The 19288-nt window shown below is 64.2% G+C and overlaps 1 protein-coding gene across 3 annotated transcripts in view; it reads left to right on the forward strand.

Moving 5' to 3' along the window:
* The window catches only part of SHANK3 (SH3 and multiple ankyrin repeat domains 3), a 780355-nt gene that overhangs the window by 597326 nt on the left and 163741 nt on the right, over nt 1-19288 (forward strand). For all 3 annotated transcript variants that reach the window (XM_075914851.2, XM_089777650.1, XM_075914857.2), the window contains one exon: nt 12989-13071. In XM_075914851.2, coding sequence (XP_075770966.2) covers nt 12989-13071 — 83 coding nt within the window. The remainder of the gene's footprint in view (nt 1-12988; nt 13072-19288) is intronic.

Consider the following 19288-nt stretch of genomic DNA (forward strand, 5'->3'; position numbering starts at 1 on the left):
GCTGAGCTGCCCGTCTGTTCCCTATGCCTTCCCCCATCCACCTCAGCCCAGCTGAGCCCTGCACTGGTTCCCTGCATGCCTCCCCCACAGCCCAGCTGAGCTGCCCGTCTGTTCCCTATGCCTTCCCCCATCCACCTCAGCCCAGCTGAGCCCCGCACTGGTTCCCTGCAGCCCCCCACAGCCCAGCTGAGCTGCCCGTCTGTTCCCTATGCCTTCCCCTATCCACCTCAGCCCAGCTGAGCCCTGCACTGGTTCCCTGCAGCCCCCCACAGCCCAGCTGAGCTGCCCGTCTGTTCCCTATGCCTTCCCCCATCCACCTCAGCCCAGCTGAGCCCTGCACTGGTTCCCTGCAGCCCCCCACAGCCCAGCTGAGCTGCCCGTCTGTTCCCTATGCCTTCCCCTATCCACCTCAGCCCAGCTGAGCCCTGCACTGGTTCCCTGCAGCCCCCCACAGCCCAGCTGAGCTGCCTGTCTGTTCCCTATGCCTTCCCCTATCCACCTCAGCCCAGCTGAGCCCCACACTGGTTCCCTGCAGCCCCCCACAGCCCAGCTGAGCTGCCCGTCTGTTCCCTATGCCTTCCCCCATCCACCTCAGCCCAGCTGAGCTGCCCGTCTGTTCCCTATGCCTTCCCCCATCCACCTCAGCCCAGCTGAGCCCTGCACTGGTTCCCTGCAGCCCCCCACAGCCCAGCTGAGCCCTGCACTGGTTCCCTGCAGCCCCCCACAGCACAGCTGAGCCCTGCACTGGTTCCCTGCAGCCCCCCACAGCCCAGCTGAGCCCTGCACTGGTTCCCTGCAGCCCCCCTCAGCCCAGCTGAGCCCTGCACTGGTTCCCTGCAGCCCCCCTCAGCCCAGCTGAGCCCCACACTGGTTCCCTGCAGCCCCCCACAGCCCAGCTGAGCCCTGCACTGGTTCCCTGCAGCCCCCCTCAGCCCCGCTGAGCCCTGCACTGGTTCCCTGCAGCCCCCCACAGCCCAGCTGAGCCCTGCACTGGTTCCCTGCAGCCCCCCACAGCCCAGCTGAGCCCCACACTGGTTCCCTGCAGCCCCCCACAGCCCAGCTGAGCCCTGCACTGGTTCCCTGCAGCCCCCCTCAGCCCCGCTGAGCCCTGCACTGGTTCCCTGCAGCCCCCCTCAGCCCCGCTGAGCCCTGCACTGGTTCCCTGCAGCCCCCCACAGCCCAGCTGAGCCCTGCACTGGTTCCCTGCAGCCCCCCACAGCCCAGCTGAGCCCTGCACTTTTTCCCTGCAGCCCCCCACAGCCCAGCTGAGCCCTGCACTGGTTCCCTGCATGCCTCCCCCACAGCCCAGCTGAGCCCTGCACTGGTTCCCTGCAGCCCCCCTCAGCCCAGCTGAGCCCTGCACTGGTTCCCTGCAGCCCCCCACAGCCCAGCTGAGCCCCGTTTCCCTGCACCTCCCCCCAAGCCGCTCAGAACTGCTGAGCCCAGCTCTGATTTCCTGCCCCTCTCTCCGTCCCTCCCCTTGAATCCAGCGCTGGCTTCCCGGCACCTCCTCCTCCTGCTGCCCAGGTGAGCCCAGCGCCCCGGCACCCCTGCAGCCCAGCCCAGCGCCCTGGGTCAACTGCCCTCCCCCTGCTGCCCCCTTGCTACACCTCTGCTGGGAGCCTAGAACATCCAGGTGCATCCTCCGCCCAGCCCAGGGCTTCGTGGACCCGGCGCCACACGGGCACCCTGGGAGCCACGCGGAGGCCCGGTACGTCTCCCCCCCATACCGGTAGCGGGCCGTGGTCCAGTTTGGGAAACGCCGCAGTAGATCTCATGGTTACTAAGGCTGTTCTCACGTGTAGACGAGGCCGGTGTGGCCGGACTAATGGCCCATAAGGCAGGTGCACGACGGGTTGAAAGGCCAGACTCACATAAGAGTTCTCCAGGGTTCGCTGTCAGGCTCGCAGGGCCAGTCCTGCGCCCGCTTTCACTGACAGCTGGACGGGTGCTGGGGTGCGGTGCCCCGGTGTCACATTACCGAAATGGAGGGAAGCAGCCAGATCGCTGCTGCACCCCTAGGTGGGGGTGTTGGCCCCAGAAATTGGTATGAAAGGGAGCCATGTGGGGTATTGAATGGGAGCTTGTTGTTTTCTGATCCTGTGTACACTGTTTATGTGAGTGTATAATGTCTGTGTGTGTAGATCTGTAATCTGTGTGGAAGCTGAATATTTCTGTGAATGTGGTTAAGCATGGCTATGGACAGGCTGAGTAGCGAAGCCCTGTGGGACAATGGCTCTCAATAGGCTATGGACACACCCAAAGAATGGGGTTTGTCACCTGAGGGCAGCCAGCAGGGAACATAGAGATTGGCCTCTGAACAGGTGACTTGCTGCATACAAGAAGAGGCCAGGAAGGAGGTATAAAGAGGCCATGCGGTCGATGCCATTTTGTTCTCAGCTCAGCACTTCATCCCAGAGGCAGCACTGCAGGGATTGAAGAGCCCGGAAGACCTGTGAACCCATCCTGATCGTAGGATGTGCAATAAGAACTTTTAAACCAGCAGCTGCAACATCTCTGCTAGAGCCTGCATCGAGGACTGGGAGATTCGGTGCATGTAACGTACTGTACTTTAATAACCTTACTCTCAGGCTTTTCTTTCTTGTGATAATAAACCTTTAGATATATATTCTAAAGGATTGTCCCAGCGTGATTTGTGGTAAGGTCCAGAGGGTAAAGTGACCAGGGATCTGTGGCTGGTTTCTTGGAACCGGACAGAACTTGTTCAGGGTAGGTGGGATTGGGTGCTAGGACCCCCCACCTGTGTACAGGCCCGGGGCCATCTGGGGCACGGATATTGCTGGGGTGCCGGAGGGGTTTTGCTCGTGAGGCTTCAGGCAGGCAGCTGAAGCGCTCTGTGGGACTGGTGTGTGGCCTGTGTGGAGAGGTCGCCAGTCAGGGGGACTGTAAGGAGCCCCGGATTTGAGCAATTCGCCCTGAGCGGACGCCCTCAGCTGTGCCCAGACACGGCCCGGTCCGTCACAGTGGCGTAGTCGGCAGGATCCACAGATCTTGGTCAATTGAGCTTTGGGATCAGGACCCCACGCTGTCTAAATTTGATTTTTGGTGTTGAGAGTTTGGTTGAACCCGGAATTATATGAGAGTCTGAGCAAAAGTGCTCTGAAGGATTTGTGCTTGGGGAGAGGCATTGCCTTTAGGAAAAGGGCCTCTAAACTAGATCTGGTATTGCTGTTATTAACCAGAGATGTGGATGAAAAGGAGCAGAAGCGAGCCAAGGAGGCTGCTGAAAGAAGGCGGAAGGCAGATGAAGAAATTGCTAAGAGACAGAAGGAGATGGATCGGGAACTTGAGATGAGAAAAGCAGAACATGCAGAGAGAATGGCAGAGTATGCAAAGAAGATGGCCCTAGCCAAGGAGGAAAATGCTAGACTTGACCTCCAGCTTAAGAGACTAAAAGAACAAGAGAGACTGTATTCTCCTGAAGATTCAATGTATAACTCTGTGGGTATGCGGTGTGCTTATGATATGGCAGATGTATTTTGCCCAGCTGATGTGATGACCCAACCCCAAAGCATGTGTGAATGCAAACCTTGTGTGTTACCTGTAGCTAGCAGGGAGGTTTGGGAAGGGGGTGCATGTGGGTATGGAAAGTTTCCTGGAGATGGTCAGTCTCCCTGTAACCAAGGGGAAAGTGTCTCTACATGTGTGCCTGTGGCAGATAGCTGTGTGTCTGTGCAGGGGGGCAGTGAGCCTGGGGGTGAGTGCCCGTCTGATGCCTCAGAGGTGAGGCTGGAATCAGAACCAGGGCAGGAAGAGCCCAGAAGTCAGGGAAATGTTTCTCTGGGGCAGCCTGGAGTGGCTGGCCAGAGTGAAGTTTTAGTTGAGGAGTTGGTGGCTGGTGAGGTTTGTGGAATTGAACCTGCACAAGCTGAAATTGAGTTGTGTGAAGCACAGTGTGTGCAAGCTGGCAATTTGGCTGGTGGAAGTAGCAGTGGGGCAGTAAAGGAAGCTGTCCCAGTGGCTAGCTGTATGCCTGAGATTAGCCAGGGGTGTGGGGACAAGGGAGAAGCTGTCTCTGGTTGTCTGGCTGTGTGTGGGGAAGAGTTTCTTCCTGTGTCTGAGGAAGGTGCCCCACAGCCTGTGAAGGCTGAGAGCAGTGTGGTTGTCCCAGAGTTGGGTCTGGATATGGCTAAGGCCCAGGAAGGGGGTGGCCCAAGGTTTGTGTCTGCTGGGGAGAGGGATGAGGTGACTCAGGTAGAGTCAGTCAGTGTTTTACCAGAACCCCAGAGACCAGACAGTGGTGACCCTGATATTGTGCCTGATGCTGCTGTGTTGCTGGCAGAGGGGGGAGCGACTCTGTGGGAGCAGGGAGACCCCTTAGCCCAGGCACAAGGAGAGAATGAGGGTGTGTTAACTCTGGTGCCTAATGATGGTGTGGACATTTACAGCCATCTAGAGAGTTGCACAGGGAGTGAAGGTGCTTCTGACCCTGTCTCTTGTGGGTCTGTCTGTGTGCCTGAGAGGGGATTGTCTGTGAATCCACCAGAGGGGCTGGAGATAACTCAGGGAGTAAGGGAATTGCAGGAGGAGTTGGTTGTGGCTCAGCAGGGCAAGGCTGCTGCAGAGCCAGGGAAGGGTGAACTGCTGCTTAAGGAAGCTCATAGGGAGGAGAGTCCTGGCAGTGCTTGTAGCAAGCAGTTTGCTGTGACTGAGGGAGGTGACAGGACCTTGCTGGGAGAAGGCATTCAGGAGAAAGCTCTGCCTGTAAACGGCAGCAGCTTCTTGTGTGAGGCACTTGTTGCAGTGCCTGGCAGACAGAACTTGTCTGTTAACAGTGACTCCACTGACTTGGGTTTAGGGAAACCCAGTATGGATGGTGGTGGAGAGGTCTCAGAGGGACTGAGGGTTGTTCCAGAGGAGGCAGGAACAGCCAGAGAACTGGAGCAGGCTGCTAACCCAGTGACTGTGGGTGACCAGCTTGCTGGGAAGTCAGTGTGTGTGGGACAGGATTGTTCCCAGGTGAAGGAGGAGAGTGGGAACTTAGTGTCTCAGGTTCAGGAGAAGGGCTGGGTAGCTAAGTATGCAGAGCAGAACAGCTGTGTGGTCACTCTCCCTAGGATGCAGGAGATGGCAGTTATGCTCCCATCTCTGGACACGGTGGACACTCATACTCAATCAGGGAAATTGATATCTGGTTCAATGTGGAAACAGGGGTTGGAGGTGGACAGAGAAGAGACTTGGGAGTCTACAGCTCACTGCTGTTACCCCACTGAGTGGGGGAAGGGGGAGAATTCCAGGGCCATTGTGAGCCAGGGAGTCACGCCCAGCCAGCCCTTTGTCTTGGTCTGGCCAGAGGTTTCAGGCCTGGAGCCCAGAGGACAAGGGGGAGGGGCAGGACTTGCTTTGGCCAAGAAGATTTGCAGTTTAAACCTGAAGGGCCAAAACTGCAATGGTGTGGGGCCAGAGAAGGGGCCTGATGGAGAATTTCAGTATACACCTGAGATAGGATTGTTCTTGTTACTGATGTTAATTCTTGTAACCAATGGATTATTGTTGCAGAGAATTGTAACGGTATACAGTGTGCATGAGCTTATGAAAATACCATGTAATCTGTCTGGAGATGTACCAAACGACAGACGGTATGTAAGGGGACATTGTGATGTTGCTATTTCGTGGTTAACACTTGTAACTGGTCTTGGAACTTCTTACAGGACAAAAAGGGTTTCCGCCAGAAGGTCCTGTATGAGAAGGGAAACTGAGGCACGCCACCATTTTGGTTGGGGAGGCCTGTGATGCCCTCAGTGATGTTACTGGCATCACTTCCTGCATCAATTTTGCGTTGGGGGTGTCACATTACCGAAATGGAGGGAAGCAGCCAGATCGCTGCTGCACCCCTAGGTGGGGGTGTTGGCCCCAGAAATTGGTATGAAAGGGAGCCATGTGGGGTATTGAATGGGAGCTTGTTGTTTTCTGATCCTGTGTACACTGTTTATGTGAGTGTATAATGTCTGTGTGTGTAGATCTGTAATCTGTGTGGAAGCTGAATATTTCTGTGAATGTGGTTAAGCATGGCTATGGACAGGCTGAGTAGCGAAGCCCTGTGGAACAATGGTTCTCAATAGGCTATGGACACACCCAAAGAATGGGGTTTGTCACCTGAGGGCAGCCAGCAGGGAACATAGAGATTGGCCTCTGACCAGGTGACTTGCTGCATACAAAAAGAGGCCAGGAAGGCAGTATAAAGAGGCCATGCGGTCGATGCCATTTTGTTCTCAGCTCAGCACTTCATCCCAGAGGCAGCTCTGCAGGGATTGAAGAGCCCGGAAGACCTGTGAACCCATCCTGATCGTAGGATGTGCAATAAGAACTTTTAAACCAGCAGCTGCAACATCTCTGCTAGAGCCTGCACCGAGAACTGGGAGATTCGGTGCATGTAACGTACTGTACTTTAATAACCTTACTCTCAGGCTTTTCTTTCTTGTGATAATAAACCTTTAGAGTTTAGATTCTAAAGGATTGGCCCAGCGTGATTTGTGGGTAAGATCCAGAGGGTAAATTGACCAGGGATCTGTGGCTGGTTTCTTGGAACCGGACAGGACTTGTTCGGGGTAGGTGGGATTGGGTGTTAGGACCCCCCACCTGTGTATGAGGCCCGGGGCCATCTGGGGCACGGTTATTGCTGGGGTGTCGGAGGGGTTTTGCTCGGGAGGCTTCAGGCAGGCAGCTGAAGCGCTCTGTGGGACTGGTGTGTGGCCTGTTTGGAGAGGTCGCCAGTCAGGGGGACTGTAAGGAGCCCCGGATTTGAGCAATTCGCCCTGAGCGGACGCCCTCAGCTCTGCCCTGACATGGTCCGGTCTGTCACAGTCAGCCTCCCCTGGAGCATTCACCCTCTTGCTGCAGACTCCGCCCGGCTGCGTGTCCGACCTCCGGTGGGTGCAAGAGCAGCGGCCCAGAGCCTCCCTGCGACACTCCCCACACACGGACGACACTTCGGCCCTCGTGGCTCAGGACCGAACAGGTTCCCGTTTCTAAGCCTTCTGCGCGGGTCAGGCTTGCTAAACCTCTGCTCATTTCTGCGGCTCCCTCTGAGCCTCCTTCACAGCTTCCCTGCAAGGCGGGGCCCAAATTGCAGCCTGGGTTTGCCCAGGGACAAGCAGGTGGGTCAAGGACCGGCTGTGACGCACCCAGGATCAGAGCAGCCTCCCCCCGAGCGGCACCTCCCAGAGGAATTCGCCATTTGTGAGCCGCTACAATTCTGCGCACATAGGCCTACATCTGGGGGGCCTGCTGGAGTGGAGCAGAAGTTGAAACAAGTATATTTTGGTCATCGTGGAATATGCCACCCGCTGGAGGTCACTTTACGAGCCACAACTGCGCAGGCCATCGCAGACGAGCTCCTAAAGGTATGCGAGAGGGTCGAGCTTCCAGAGGAGATCCTGACAGGCCAGGGGACGAATGCAAGATCCAAGCTCATGGCTGAACTGTGCCGCCTACTGAATATGCATGCCCTAAAGACCTCCGTATACCACCCCCCGACAGACGGATGGGTCGAGCATTTACCAGAACTCTCAAGGCCATGTGACGCACGTTCGTGGAGGAAGAGCCGTGGCTTTGGGATAAATGGCTGCCGTCTCTACTTTTCGCCATGAGGGGTACCCCAGGCGTCCACCGGCTTCTCACCCTTTGAGTTACTGTGTGGACGCCGCCACCGGGGAATCCTGGATCTACTGAGGGAAGCATGGGAAGAGCAGGAGACCCGCGTTCAGGAGTCCGTCCACTATGCGCTATAGCTGAGGGAGTGGCTGAAGGAGCCGGGCCGGCTAGCCCGTGAGGACCTGCAGAAGGCACAGGAGGACCAGGTGCGACACTATAACCAGGGAGCAAAGGCGAGGACCTTCCAACCCAGGGATCGGGTGTTGCTTTTGCAGCTGAGTCCAAACAGTTAGTGAAATGGCAGGGCCCACTGGAAGTGACCCGAAGAGTGGGGCCTGTAGACGATGAAGTACAGCTGCCAGGGTGGCAGAAAAAGGCCCGAATTTACCACACGAACTTTCAGAGAGCTTGGAAGGAACAAGAGGTCATGCTGATCGCCCCGTCCCTCCGGAACCAGAACTCAGGCGGCAGGCCGGCCAGGGGTTCACAGGAATGCCATCCGGTGGACCTCGGACAAGACCTCGGGTTGGAACATCTACAAGAATTAATCATCCAATTCCCGCAAGTCTTGTCACATGCCACTTAGGACCCGACTAACCAGCCATCACATTGCCACCGTCCTGGGCCGAAAGGTGAGGGACAATGGCCGCCCCCTCCCCGGGAAGATGTGGGACACCGTTAGGGAGGAGCTGGGCAAAATGCTGGTGCTGGGGGTGGTCAAGGAATCAAAAAGCGAATGGCGGAGCCCCGTCGTATTGGTACCCAAACCCAATGGGACAGTGAGGTTCTGTGTTGACTTCCGTTAAGTAAATGCCATCTTGAGGTTTGACGCATACCCCATGGCCCGGGAGGACGAGCTGCTAGAGCAGTGGGGCGTGCCGAGTTCAGACTGACGCTAGACCTCACGAAGGGTACTGGCAGATCCCTGCGACCCCTTTGGGGAAGGAGAAAACGGCATTCCCGACCCCCGTCGGCCTATACCAATTTACGATGATGCCTTTTGGATTACATGGGGCAGTGGCCATTTTCAGCGCCTTATGAATCAAGTGGGAGCCCGCCGGACGGGTGCACGGCCACGTACATCGACAGCATCGTTGTGTACAGTGCGAGTTGGGAAGAACACCTACACCATGTGCAGAAGGTGCTGTGGGCTCTGGGAGAGGCTGGGCTGACGGCAAACCCTGTTAAGTATCACCTGGGCCAACGCGAGGTGACGTACCTGGGATACACGGTGGGGAAAGGGGGGTGCGGCCGTTGATCGATGGAGTGCAGGCTCTCTGGGACTGCCCCACGCCCGCCACGAAGCATCAAGTTCCTGGGGCAGGTGGGGTGTTATCGCCGGTTTGTCCCTAACTTCTCCACCATAGCTGCCCCGCTGACTGACTTGACCAGGAACCAACAACCCCGAAAGGTGAATTGGTCGGGAGACAGCGTTTTCAGCCCTGTGGGACCAGCTAACCCAGGAGCCTGTCTGCGCCCAGCCCGGCTTCACGAAGCCGTTCGTCCTGCAGACAGATGCCTCCGCGGTGGGCTTGGGGGCCGTGTTGTCCCGGGAGGTAGACGGAGCCAATCACCCTATTCTCTACCTAAGCCGCAAGCTGTTTCCCCGTGAGCCCAGGTGTTCCACAACGGAACAGGAGACGCTGGCAGTGGAATAGGCCATTGAGGCCCTTTGGTATGACCTTCTGGGCAGCTCTTTTACCGTGGAGACAGACCAGGCCCCGCCTGCGTGGCTACAAACAATGGAAGATTCCCACGCGCGAATTCTGCGCTGGCGTTCGTCTCCGCAGCCGCGCTCGTTTCACGTGGCGTGTTGGCCAGGGAGGGCGCATGCGAACCCCGACTTCTTTTCCCGCCTCAGCCCCGACGCGGGTGAGGGGGAGCAACCCGGGAACCTCTCCTAATAGGGAGAGTGTGTGATGGGTGTGGAAAAGACCCCTCCCTCACAGCCCTGCTGGGCATGCTGCAGATGCCACCCGCCCCGAGCATAAAGGCCAGAGAAGCTGGTCAGTTGGGGCTGGCCACAGATGGGGAGGAGCTGCAGCCCTAGCCCAGGAGCCGCAGCCTGACCCCAAGCCACGCCCTGGTGGCTGGACAGGGGCAGGAGCGGCTCGAGGCGGGCTGCCAGCAACTGGCCCCTCGGCGGAACGCCCGATCGGCGCCCCCACCTCCCTAGCCCTCAGTGGCGTGATGTCATCGTTGGGCCCCGCGTTAAACGCGGCGCCCTAGGCAACGGCTGAGGTTGCCTACATCCACGGGCTGCCCCTGGCAGGGGTAGGAAGTGAACATGGGGCAGGGAGCCAGCTGACTGCCCGGTGAGCTCGGCACGTTTCGGAGGGATTCCCCACTGAGCTGCTGGTTGGGGGGACGCGCCCACCACTAACAGGGCCCAGGGCTGGGGCCCAGTGGAGGAGGGGAGCTCGGGCTCCCCTACCCCCGCCCTGTGACCCCAAGGAAGGGGAAACACAAACTGTTCTATGGACTCGGCCGCGGGGCCTGGCCGGCTGACGGGGCCGCGGGGCCTGGCCGGCTGACGGGGCCGCGGGGCCTGGCCGGCTGACGGGGCCGCGGGGCCTGGCCGGCTGACGGGGCCGCGGGGACTACTGGCGAGGGGCCGGTCTACGGGGTGTCGCCCCTCGGAAGAGGCGCCGTCACACGGCAGAGTGGCCAGAGTCTCGAGCAGGTGTCAGTCCCACCTGGTCTGTTTATGGTCCTCAGCCTTAGCCCTGCGCGGCCACGAGAGCCGCTGACCGTGTCTGCAGCTCGTGGCTCGCTCGCGGATACGGATTCATGCCTGTGCCGGCTCGGCTCAGCCTGGCAGATCTGGTGCTTGGGGGCCAGGCTGCCCGGGGGGGCCGGTAGGGGCCGGGCCAGGAGCCGAGCACACCAAGTCGGCAGGTGACTGTGTAATCGGGTCTGGTCGGCTGGGGGTTGGAGCGTCGCAGGGGCGACGAGCGATTCCTTCACCCGCGCTGGTCCCGTGTTCTCAGAGCTCGCCCTGCCGAGCTTTCGACCCGCTGTCCCTGCCCTGTGCATTGCCCGGGAGGAGCCGGGGCGCTACCTCGCGTGTCCCCGAGCAGGGGCCGGAACGGTGTCCTCCAGCCGGGGCGGCAGGCACTCAGCCGAGCCGCTGGCCAGCGCGGCTGCACTCGGGCTGCCTGCCAAGTCAGACTCCGCCCCCTTGGCAATCCTGCAACATGGCCCCCTCCTCGTGCTGGTACCGCGGCGATGGGCGTGGGGTCAGAACGGGTCCAGCGCCCACAGCCCTTGCTCTGGCCCAGCCGTGAACTGAGGAGCCCTGAGCAGCTGGGCTCCCCACCCCAGGCAGTAGAGGGCTGCAGCACACAGACCCAGCACTGTGCCCGGGGGAAGGAGGGAGGGTGTTGTGTGTGTGTGTGTGTGTGTGTGTGTGTGTGTGTGTGTGTGTGTGTGTGTCTCTATGCAAGGCACGCAGCTGGCTGTGTGATGGGAGGGTGTTTCTGCTGCGCTCTGTGTGTGTGTGTGTGTGTGTGTGTGTGTGTGTGTGTGTGTGTGTGTATGTATGCAAGGCATGCAGCTGGCTGTGTGGTGGGAGGGTGTTTCTGCTGCAGTGTGTGTGTGTGTGTGTGTGTGTGTGTCTATGCAAGGCATGCAGCTGGCTGTATGATGGGAGGGTGTTTCTGCTGCGCTCTGTGTGTGTGTGTGTGTGTGTGTGTCTATATGCAAGGCATGCAGCTGGCTGTATGATGGGAGGGTGTTTCTGCTGCGCTGTGTGTGTGTGTGTGTGTGTGTGTGTGTGTCCATGCAAGGCATGCAGCTGGCTGTGTGATGGGAGGGTGTTTCTGCTGCGCTCTGTGTGTGTGTGTGTGTGTGTGTGTGTCTATGCAAGGCATGCAGCTGGCTGTGTGATGGGAGGGTGTTTCCGCTGCGCTGTGTGTGTGTGTGTGTGGCTATGCAAGGCATGCAGCTGGCTGTGTGATGCGAGGGTGTTTCTGCTGCGCTGTGTGTGTGTGTGTGTGTGTGTGTGTGTGTGTGTGTGTGTGTGGCTATGCAAGGCATGCAGCTGGCTGTGTGATGCGAGGGTGTTTCTGCTGCGCTGTGTGTGTGTGTGTGTGTGTGTGTGGCTATGCAAGGCATGCAGCTGGCTGTGTGATGGGAGGGTGTTTCTGCTGCGCTGTGTGTGTGTGTGTGTGTGTGTGTGTGTGTGTGTGTGTGTGTGTGGCTATGCAAGGCATGCAGCTGGCTGTGTGATGCGAGGGTGTTTCTGCTGCGCTGTGTGTGTGTGTGTGTGTGTGTGGCTGTGCAAGGCATGCAGCTGGCTGTGTGATGGGAGGGTGTTTCTGTTGCGCTGTGTGTGTGTGTGTGTGTGTGTGTGTGTGGCTATGCAAGGCATGCAGCTGGCTGTGTGATGGGAGGGTGTTTCCACTGCACTGCATGTGTGTGCGCGGGTCCGTGTGTGCGCACGCCTGCCCGTGCCTTGCATAGGTGTCGGTCTGAAATGCTTCCTTCTCCCCCGGTGGATGCGAGCCCTGCAGGCGCGGCCCTTGCTGGTTTCCTGCTCCGTGCGCTGCCTGGCGGCTGTGGCGCTTTGTTTCGCTGTTGCTGCGCTCGAGGCGTGTCCGCCCGAATGGCTGCACACGCGGGGCTGTGGCCCTGGGGCTGGCACCCCCCCCGTGCCTTGTGCTTCCCGGTGGTGTGTAAAAGTCCTGCACTGCGCTGGGCGCCCGTGAATTCCTCTCTGCTGTCAGGCGAGCGGCTCCGCCGGGAGGGGTTTGCGGGGCTGCCGTTCAGCTCTCACTCGCGGGCTGAGGTTCGCTCCCGGCGCCCCCCGGCCGGGAACGCGCGTGGCCCCGTCTCTGTGGAGGGCTCGCTGGGTCCGAGTGCTGCAGTGCCTCTCTCCGGGCCGCTGGGGACAGAGCGCGCAGCTTTGTCAGAGCGGGACAATGAGATGGAAACCCACCCCCCTGCTCCTAATGACAGACGGTTACTTAGCAACCGGGGGGGCCCCGAAGATCAGAGCCTTAGGATAGACGATAAACTCTGCCGCTCTCTCTGCCAGGAAACTTACAAAGAGCCACCTTCCCTCCGCCAGCGAGCCCCTCCCTGACGGCTGGCTGGCTGCCGGGGCGCCCCACGCTCCAGCCCAGGCTCAGGGCAGCGTGTGGGGCCAGGAGGCGCTGCAGACACATGCGGGTGACTGAGGGGGATCGGTGGGCAGCGGGGAGCCGCACAGGGCGGGACAGGCGCCTTCCTGCGGCCGGTGGGCCAGGGAGGGGAGACGGTCCCCGGCTCCTTGCTGAGAGCGATGGTCGCTCGGAAGAGGTCTCCGTGTGCCGGGCAGCATGGTGCTGAGAGCTAACCCCAGCGTCCTTCTCCTGTGCTCTCTCCTGCCCAGTGACTACATCATCGAGGAGAAGACGGCCGCGCTGCACAAGCGGGAGCATGAGGGATTCGGCTTTGTGCTGCGAGGGGCTAAAGGTAAGGGCAGGCGGATTTCGCTCCGGGGGGCTGGCGGGGGGAGGGCCCGGCCGAGCTCCTCGGGGACCCTCCCTCCCTTGTGTCATGCCTGGGCACAGGCGGTCAGCTCCGGCGATGGGCAGCCCCTCCCCCTCCGGCCGGGGGAACGGCAGCTGCTGCGGGTGTCGCTGACAGACGCTGCGGGCCGCAAAGAGCCCCCCGCGCTGAGGCATCTGCCCCGTCAGCCAGTGCCCGTGGCTGGCGTGCTCTGTGCGAGCCCACAGCCCCGCTCCCCATGCCCGCTGGGGGGCACCTCTGCCGGGCGGCTGCTTGTGGCTTTGTGCTGTCTCCCACGCGTGGTCCTGGGGAATCCCATGGCTCGTGCTGCCAGCGCGTCGGCCCACGTAGCTAGTGCGGCTCGTGCGCTTAGGAATCCTGCTGGGACGGAGAGCGACCGAGCTGCTCGGCATCCCTGGATACGCGCCGGGAGCCCTGCGCCAGGGACTCGTGCACGGCCGGGGACCCCTTGGAGAGAGGGTCCTTTGGCGGCGGTCTCCGGGTGAGCCCCGCCATGGGGATGGCTGCATGGGAGACAGCCTGGGCGTGCCAAGGGACAGCTGGAGAGAGGCAGTGCGCTATGCCTCCGGGCGCGGCTGCTTCCCCAGCCCTTGTGGCGGGAGCCGCCCAGGGCGCTTGTGGATTGCTCTTTTCGGCTGGTGTGCCGGGGGCGTGTCCCCCGGAGCCGGGGGCGTGTCCGTGTGCGCGTCCAGCCTGCGACTGTCGTGAAGCTGCCCAGCCGTCGCGTGGGGCCTCCCAGGGCCGGGCGTCGTGGTGCAGGGCGACTCCCTTGGCCTCTTCTCTGGGCTGTTCTCGCAGGCTCGGGGCTCCCGGGCCTGGCTGGCTGGCGAAGTGGGCGCAGGCAGCGTGGGCGGGGCATTCGGCCGTGGGACTCTGCAGCTAGATGGGGCTTTGGGGGCTTTGGGGTATAAATCTGGCAGAGTCGGCCTGGCTCTGGGGGCCGTGACATCGCGGCAGGAGGCCCTGGGGCTGATGGGGATGTGGAGGCAGGCCGTGGGGGGAAGGCGTCTGCTGAGCGGGAGTGGATGGGCCTCGCTTAGGAACCCATCGCCCCCCAGGGTCAGCCCCCCCCAAGCTACTGCCACCCCTGCCTTCTCTGCAGCGTGTCCCAAGCCTGCCCTGCCCGGCTGCCCCTGCCTTTCCCCATCCCCCACCCGAGGCTCCGCCCATCTCCGATGCCCACGCCTTGTCCTGCAGGCCTGGCCCCGGCTCCTCCTGCCTTTCCCCAGCCCCCACCCGAGGCTCCACCCATCTCCGATGCCCACGCCTTGTCCTGCAGGCCTGGCCCCGGCTCCCCCTGCCTTTCCCCAGCCCCCACCCGAGGCTCCGCCCATCTCCGATGCCCACGCCTTGTCCTGCAGGCCTGGCCCCGGCTCCCCCTGCCTTTCCCCATCCCCCACCCGAGGCTCCGCCCATCTCCGATGCCCACGCCTTGTCCTGCAGGCCTGGCCCCGGCTCCCCCTGCCTTTCCCCAGCCCCCACCCGAGGCTCCGCCCATCTCCCATGCCCACGCCTTGTCCTGCAGGCCTGGCCCCGGCTCCCCCTGCCTTTCCGCAGCCCCCACCCGAGGCTCCGCCCATCTCCCATGCCCACGCCTTGTCCTGCAGGCCTGGCCCCGGCTCCCCCTGCCTTTCCCCAGCCCCCACCCGAGGCTCCGCCCATCTCCCATGCCCACGCCTTGTCCTGCAGGCCTGGCCCCGGCTCCCCCTGCCTTTCCCCAGCCCCCACCCGAGGCCCCGCCCATCTCCGATGCCCACGCCTTGTCCTGCAGGCCTGGCCCCGGCTCCCCCTGCCTTTCCCCATCCCCCACCCGAGGCTCCGCCCATCTCCCATGCCCACGCCTTGTCCTGCAGGCCTGGCCCCGGCTCCCCCTGCCTTTCCCCAGCCCCCATCCCCCACCCGAGGCTCCGCCCATCTCCCATGCCCACGCCTTGTCCTGCAGGCCTGGCCCCGGCTCCCCCTGCCTTTCCCCAGCCTCCACCCGAGGCTCCGCCCATCTCCGATGCCCACGCCTTGTCCTGCAGGCCTGGCCCCGGCTCCCCCTGCCTTTCCCCAGCCCCCACCCGAGGCTCCGCCCATCTCCCATGCCCACGCCTTGTCCTGCAGGCCTGGCCCCGGCTCCCCCTGCCTTTCCCCAGCCCCCACCCGAGGCTCCGCCCATCTCCCATGCCCACGCCTTGTCCTGCAGGCCTGGCCCCGGCTCCCCCTGCCTTTCCCCAGCCCCCACCCGAGGCTCCGCCCATCTCCGATGCCCACGCCTTGTCCTGCAGGCCTGGCCCCGGCTCCCCCTGCCTTTCCCCAGCCCCCATCCCCCACCCGAGGCTCTGCCCATCTCCCATGCCCACGCCTTGTCCTGCAGGCCTGGCCCCGGCTCCCCCTGCCTTTCCCCAGCCCCCATCCCCCACCCGAGGCTCCGCCCATCTCCCATGCCCACGCCTTGTCCTGCAGGCCTGGCCCGGGCTCCCCCTGCCTTTCCCCAGCCCCCATCCCCCACCCGAGGCTCCGCCCATCTCCCATGCCCACGCCTTGTCCTGCAGGCCTGGCCCGGGCTCCCCCTGCCTTTCCCCAGCCCCCATCCCCCACCCGAGGCTCCGCCCATCTCCCATGCCCACGCCTTGTCCTGCAGGCCTGGCCCCGGCTGCTCCCTGCCTTTCCCCAGCCCCCATCCCCCACCCGAGGCTCCGCCCATCTCCCATGCCCACGCCTTGTCCTGCAGGCCTGGCCCCGGCTGCTCCCTGCCTTTCCCCAGCCCCCATCCCCCACCCGAGGCTCTGCCCATCTCCCATGCCCACGCCTTGTCCTGCAGGCCTGGCCCCGGCTCCCCCTGCCTTTCCCCAGCCCCCACCCGAGGCTCCGCCCATCTCCGATGCCCACGCCTTGTCCTGCAGGCCTGGCCCCGGCTCCCCCTGCCTTTCCCCAGCCCCCATCCCCCACCCGAGGCTCTGCCCATCTCCCATGCCCACGCCTTGTCCTGCAGGCCTGGCCCCGGCTGCTCCCTGCCTTTCCCCAGCCCCCATCCCCCACCCGAGGCTCCGCCCATCTCCCATGCCCACGCCTTGTCCTGCAGGCCTGGCCCGGCTCCCCCTGCCTTTCCCCAGCCCCCATCCCCCACCCGAGGCTCCGCCCATCTCCCATGCCCACGCCTTGTCCTGCAGGCCTGGCCCGGGCTCCCCCTGCCTTTCCCCAGCCCCCATCCCCCACCCGAGGCTCCGCCCATCTCCCATGCCCACGCCTTGTCCTGCAGGCCTGGCCCCGGCTGCTCCCTGCCTCTCGCTCCTCACCGCTTGCTGCTTCCTGCCCCAGGATCCGCTCTCTGCCAGCTCCACCACCTTCCACGTGCCCCGTCCCTCCTCTGGCCTGGCCCTTCCTCCATGGCCCTTCTCTCAGGCCGCGGCCTGGCCGCACGCTTGCACCAGGCTAACGATTGGAAATAAGCCCAAGTGCCGGCGTTCGTCCCCCGTGGCGCAGCCACGGCAGGTCCAGTCACCTCGGGAGGCAGTGGGTGGCTGCCAGCCCAGGACCCGAACCACCAGTCATGGACTCCACAGGCAGGAGTTTCTGGGCTGACTTGCGTCCCACAGGCCGTGGACAGCCGGGTCCCTCCCTCCTCGCAGGCGCCCTGTGTGGCCGTGGGCCTGCCACTGTGGGCCCCGCTTGGGCGCTGGGCGAGGAGAGGGCTCCCCCGCTCCGGAGAGCTGCCGGGTGGCTCCACGGCAGCAGGCAGCGAGCGCTGGGATGGAGACGGCTCGTTCCACGATGCTCCCCCCGACCTGTCACCCGCCTCACTGGGGTGCAAGATGCAACGTTTGGAACTCGACAGCCCTTGTCCGGGGCACAGAGCAGGGAATCAGCCCGACCTAGAGCAACGGCCCAGGGCGGCCCTGGGGCCCTCGGGAAACCACGGGATTCCCTGCTCCCACCCCTGGGGCAACGGCCCTGCCGCTCGGGTCCTCGGCCGACGCCCGGCTGCGCAGACCCACCGCTCTCCTCCCCAGCCGAGACCTGCCCTTGCCGCGCGCTTCCGGCCCCACTTCCGGCGACCGGCCCCTCTTCCTGAGCGCCACCCCCCCTTCCGGCGCCCCGCCCCCCTCTTCCTGAGCGCCACCCCCCCTTCCGGCGCCCCGCCCCCCTCTTCCTGAGTGCCACCCCCCACTTCCGGCGCCCCGCCCCCTCTTCCGGCGCCCCGCCCCCTCTGGCGCCCCGCCCCCCTCTTCCTGAGCGCCACCCCCCACTTCCGGCGACCGGCCCCTCTTCCTGAGCGCCACCCCCCCTTCCGGCGCCCCGCCCCCCTCTTCCTGAGTGCCACCCCCACTTCCGCGCGCCCCGCCCCCTCTTCCGGCGCCCCGCCCCCTCTTCCGGCGCCCCGCCCCCCTCTTCCTGAGCGCCACCCCCCACTTCCGGCGACCGGCCCCTCTTCCTGAGCGCCACCCCCCCTTCCGGCGCCCCGCCCCCTCTTCCGGCGCCCCGCCCCCCTCTTCCTGAGCGCCACCCCCCCTTCCGGCGCCCCGCCCCCCTCTTCCTGAGCGCCACCCCCCACTTCCGGCGACCGGCCCCTCTTCCTGAGCGCCACCCCCCTCTTCCTGAGCGCCACCCCCCTCTTCCTGAGCGCCACCCCCCTCTTCCGGCGCCCCCCCCCTCTTCCTGAGCGCCACCCCCCACTTCCGGCGCCCCGCCCCCTCTTCCTGAGCGCCACCCCCCACTTCCGGCGCCCCCCCCCTCTTCCTGAGCGCCACCCCCACTTCCGGCACCCCGCCCCCTCTTCCTGAGCGCCACCCCCCACTTCCGGCGCCCCGCCCCCCTCTTCCTGAGCGCCACCCCCCACTTCCGGCGCCCCGCCCCCCTCTTCCTGAGCGCCACCCCCCTCTTCCGGCGCCCCGCCCCCTCTTCCTGAGCGCCACCCCCCACTTCCGGCACCCCGCCCCCTCTTCCTGAGCGCCACCCCCCTCTTCCGGCGCCCCGCCCCCTCTTCCTGAGCGCCACCCCCCACTTCCGGCGCGCCCCCTCTTCCGGCGGCCCCTCTTCCTGAGCCCCCCCCCTCTTCCTGGCCCACCCCCCCCCGCGTGCCCCCCTCTTCCTGAGCACCACCCCCCACTTCCGGCGCCCCGCCCCCTCTTCCGGCGCCCCACCCCCTCTTCCTGAGCGCCACCCCCCTCTTCCGGCGCCCCGCCCCCTCTTCCGGCGACCTGCCCCTCTTCCGGCGCCCCGCCCCCCTCTTCCTGAGCGCCACCCCCCACTTCCGGCGCCCCGCCCCCCTCTTCCGACGCCCCGCCCCCTCTTCCGGCGCCCCGCCCCCCTCTTCCTGAGCGCCACCCCCCACTTCCGGCGCCCCGCCCCCTCTTCCTGAGCGCCACCCCCTCTTCCGGCAGCCCCGCCCCCTCTTCCTGAGCGCCACCCCCCACTTCCGGCGACCGGCCCCTCTTCCTGAGCGCCACCCCCCACTTCCGGCGCCCCGCCCCCCTCTTCCTGAGTGCCACCCCCCACTTCCGGCGCCCCGCCCCCTCTTCCGGCGCCCGCCCCCTCTTCCGGCGCCCCGCCCCCCTCTTCCTGAGCGCCCCGCCCCCCTCTTCCTGAGTGCCACCCCCCACTTCCGGCGCCCCGCCCCCTCTTCCGGCGCCCCCCCCCACTTCCGGCGCGCCGCCCCCCTCTTCCTGAGCGCCACCCCCCACTTCCGGCGCCCGCCCCCTCTTCCTGAGCGCCACCCCCCACTTCCGGCACCCCGCCCCCTCTTCCTGAGCGCCACCCCCCACTTCCGGCGCCCCGCCCCCTCTTCCTGAGCGCCACCCCCCACTTCCGGCGCCCCGCCCCCTCTTCCTGAGCGCCACCCCCCACTTCCGGCACCCCGCCCCCTCTTCCTGAGCGCCACCCCCCACTTCCGGCGCCCCGCCCCCTCTTCCTGAGCGCCACCCCCCACTTCCGGCGCCCCGCCCCCTCTTCCGGCGCAGCCTCGCCCCCTCTTCCTGAGCGCCACCCCCCACTTCCGGCGCCCCGCCCCCTCTTCCTGAGCGCCACCCCCCACTTCCGGCGCCCCGCCCCCTCTTCCGGCGCCTGCCCCCTCCCAGCGCCCCGCCCCTCTTCCTGAGCGCCACCCCCACTTCCGGCGCCCCCCCCTTCCTCTTCCGGCCCGCCCCTCTTCCTGAGCACCACCCCCCACTTCCTGCGC

This window comes from Pelodiscus sinensis, chromosome 1 (assembly GCF_052426305.1).
Source record: "Pelodiscus sinensis isolate ZL-2025 chromosome 1, ASM5242630v1, whole genome shotgun sequence".
NCBI classification, from domain to species: domain Eukaryota; kingdom Metazoa; phylum Chordata; order Testudines; family Trionychidae; genus Pelodiscus; species Pelodiscus sinensis.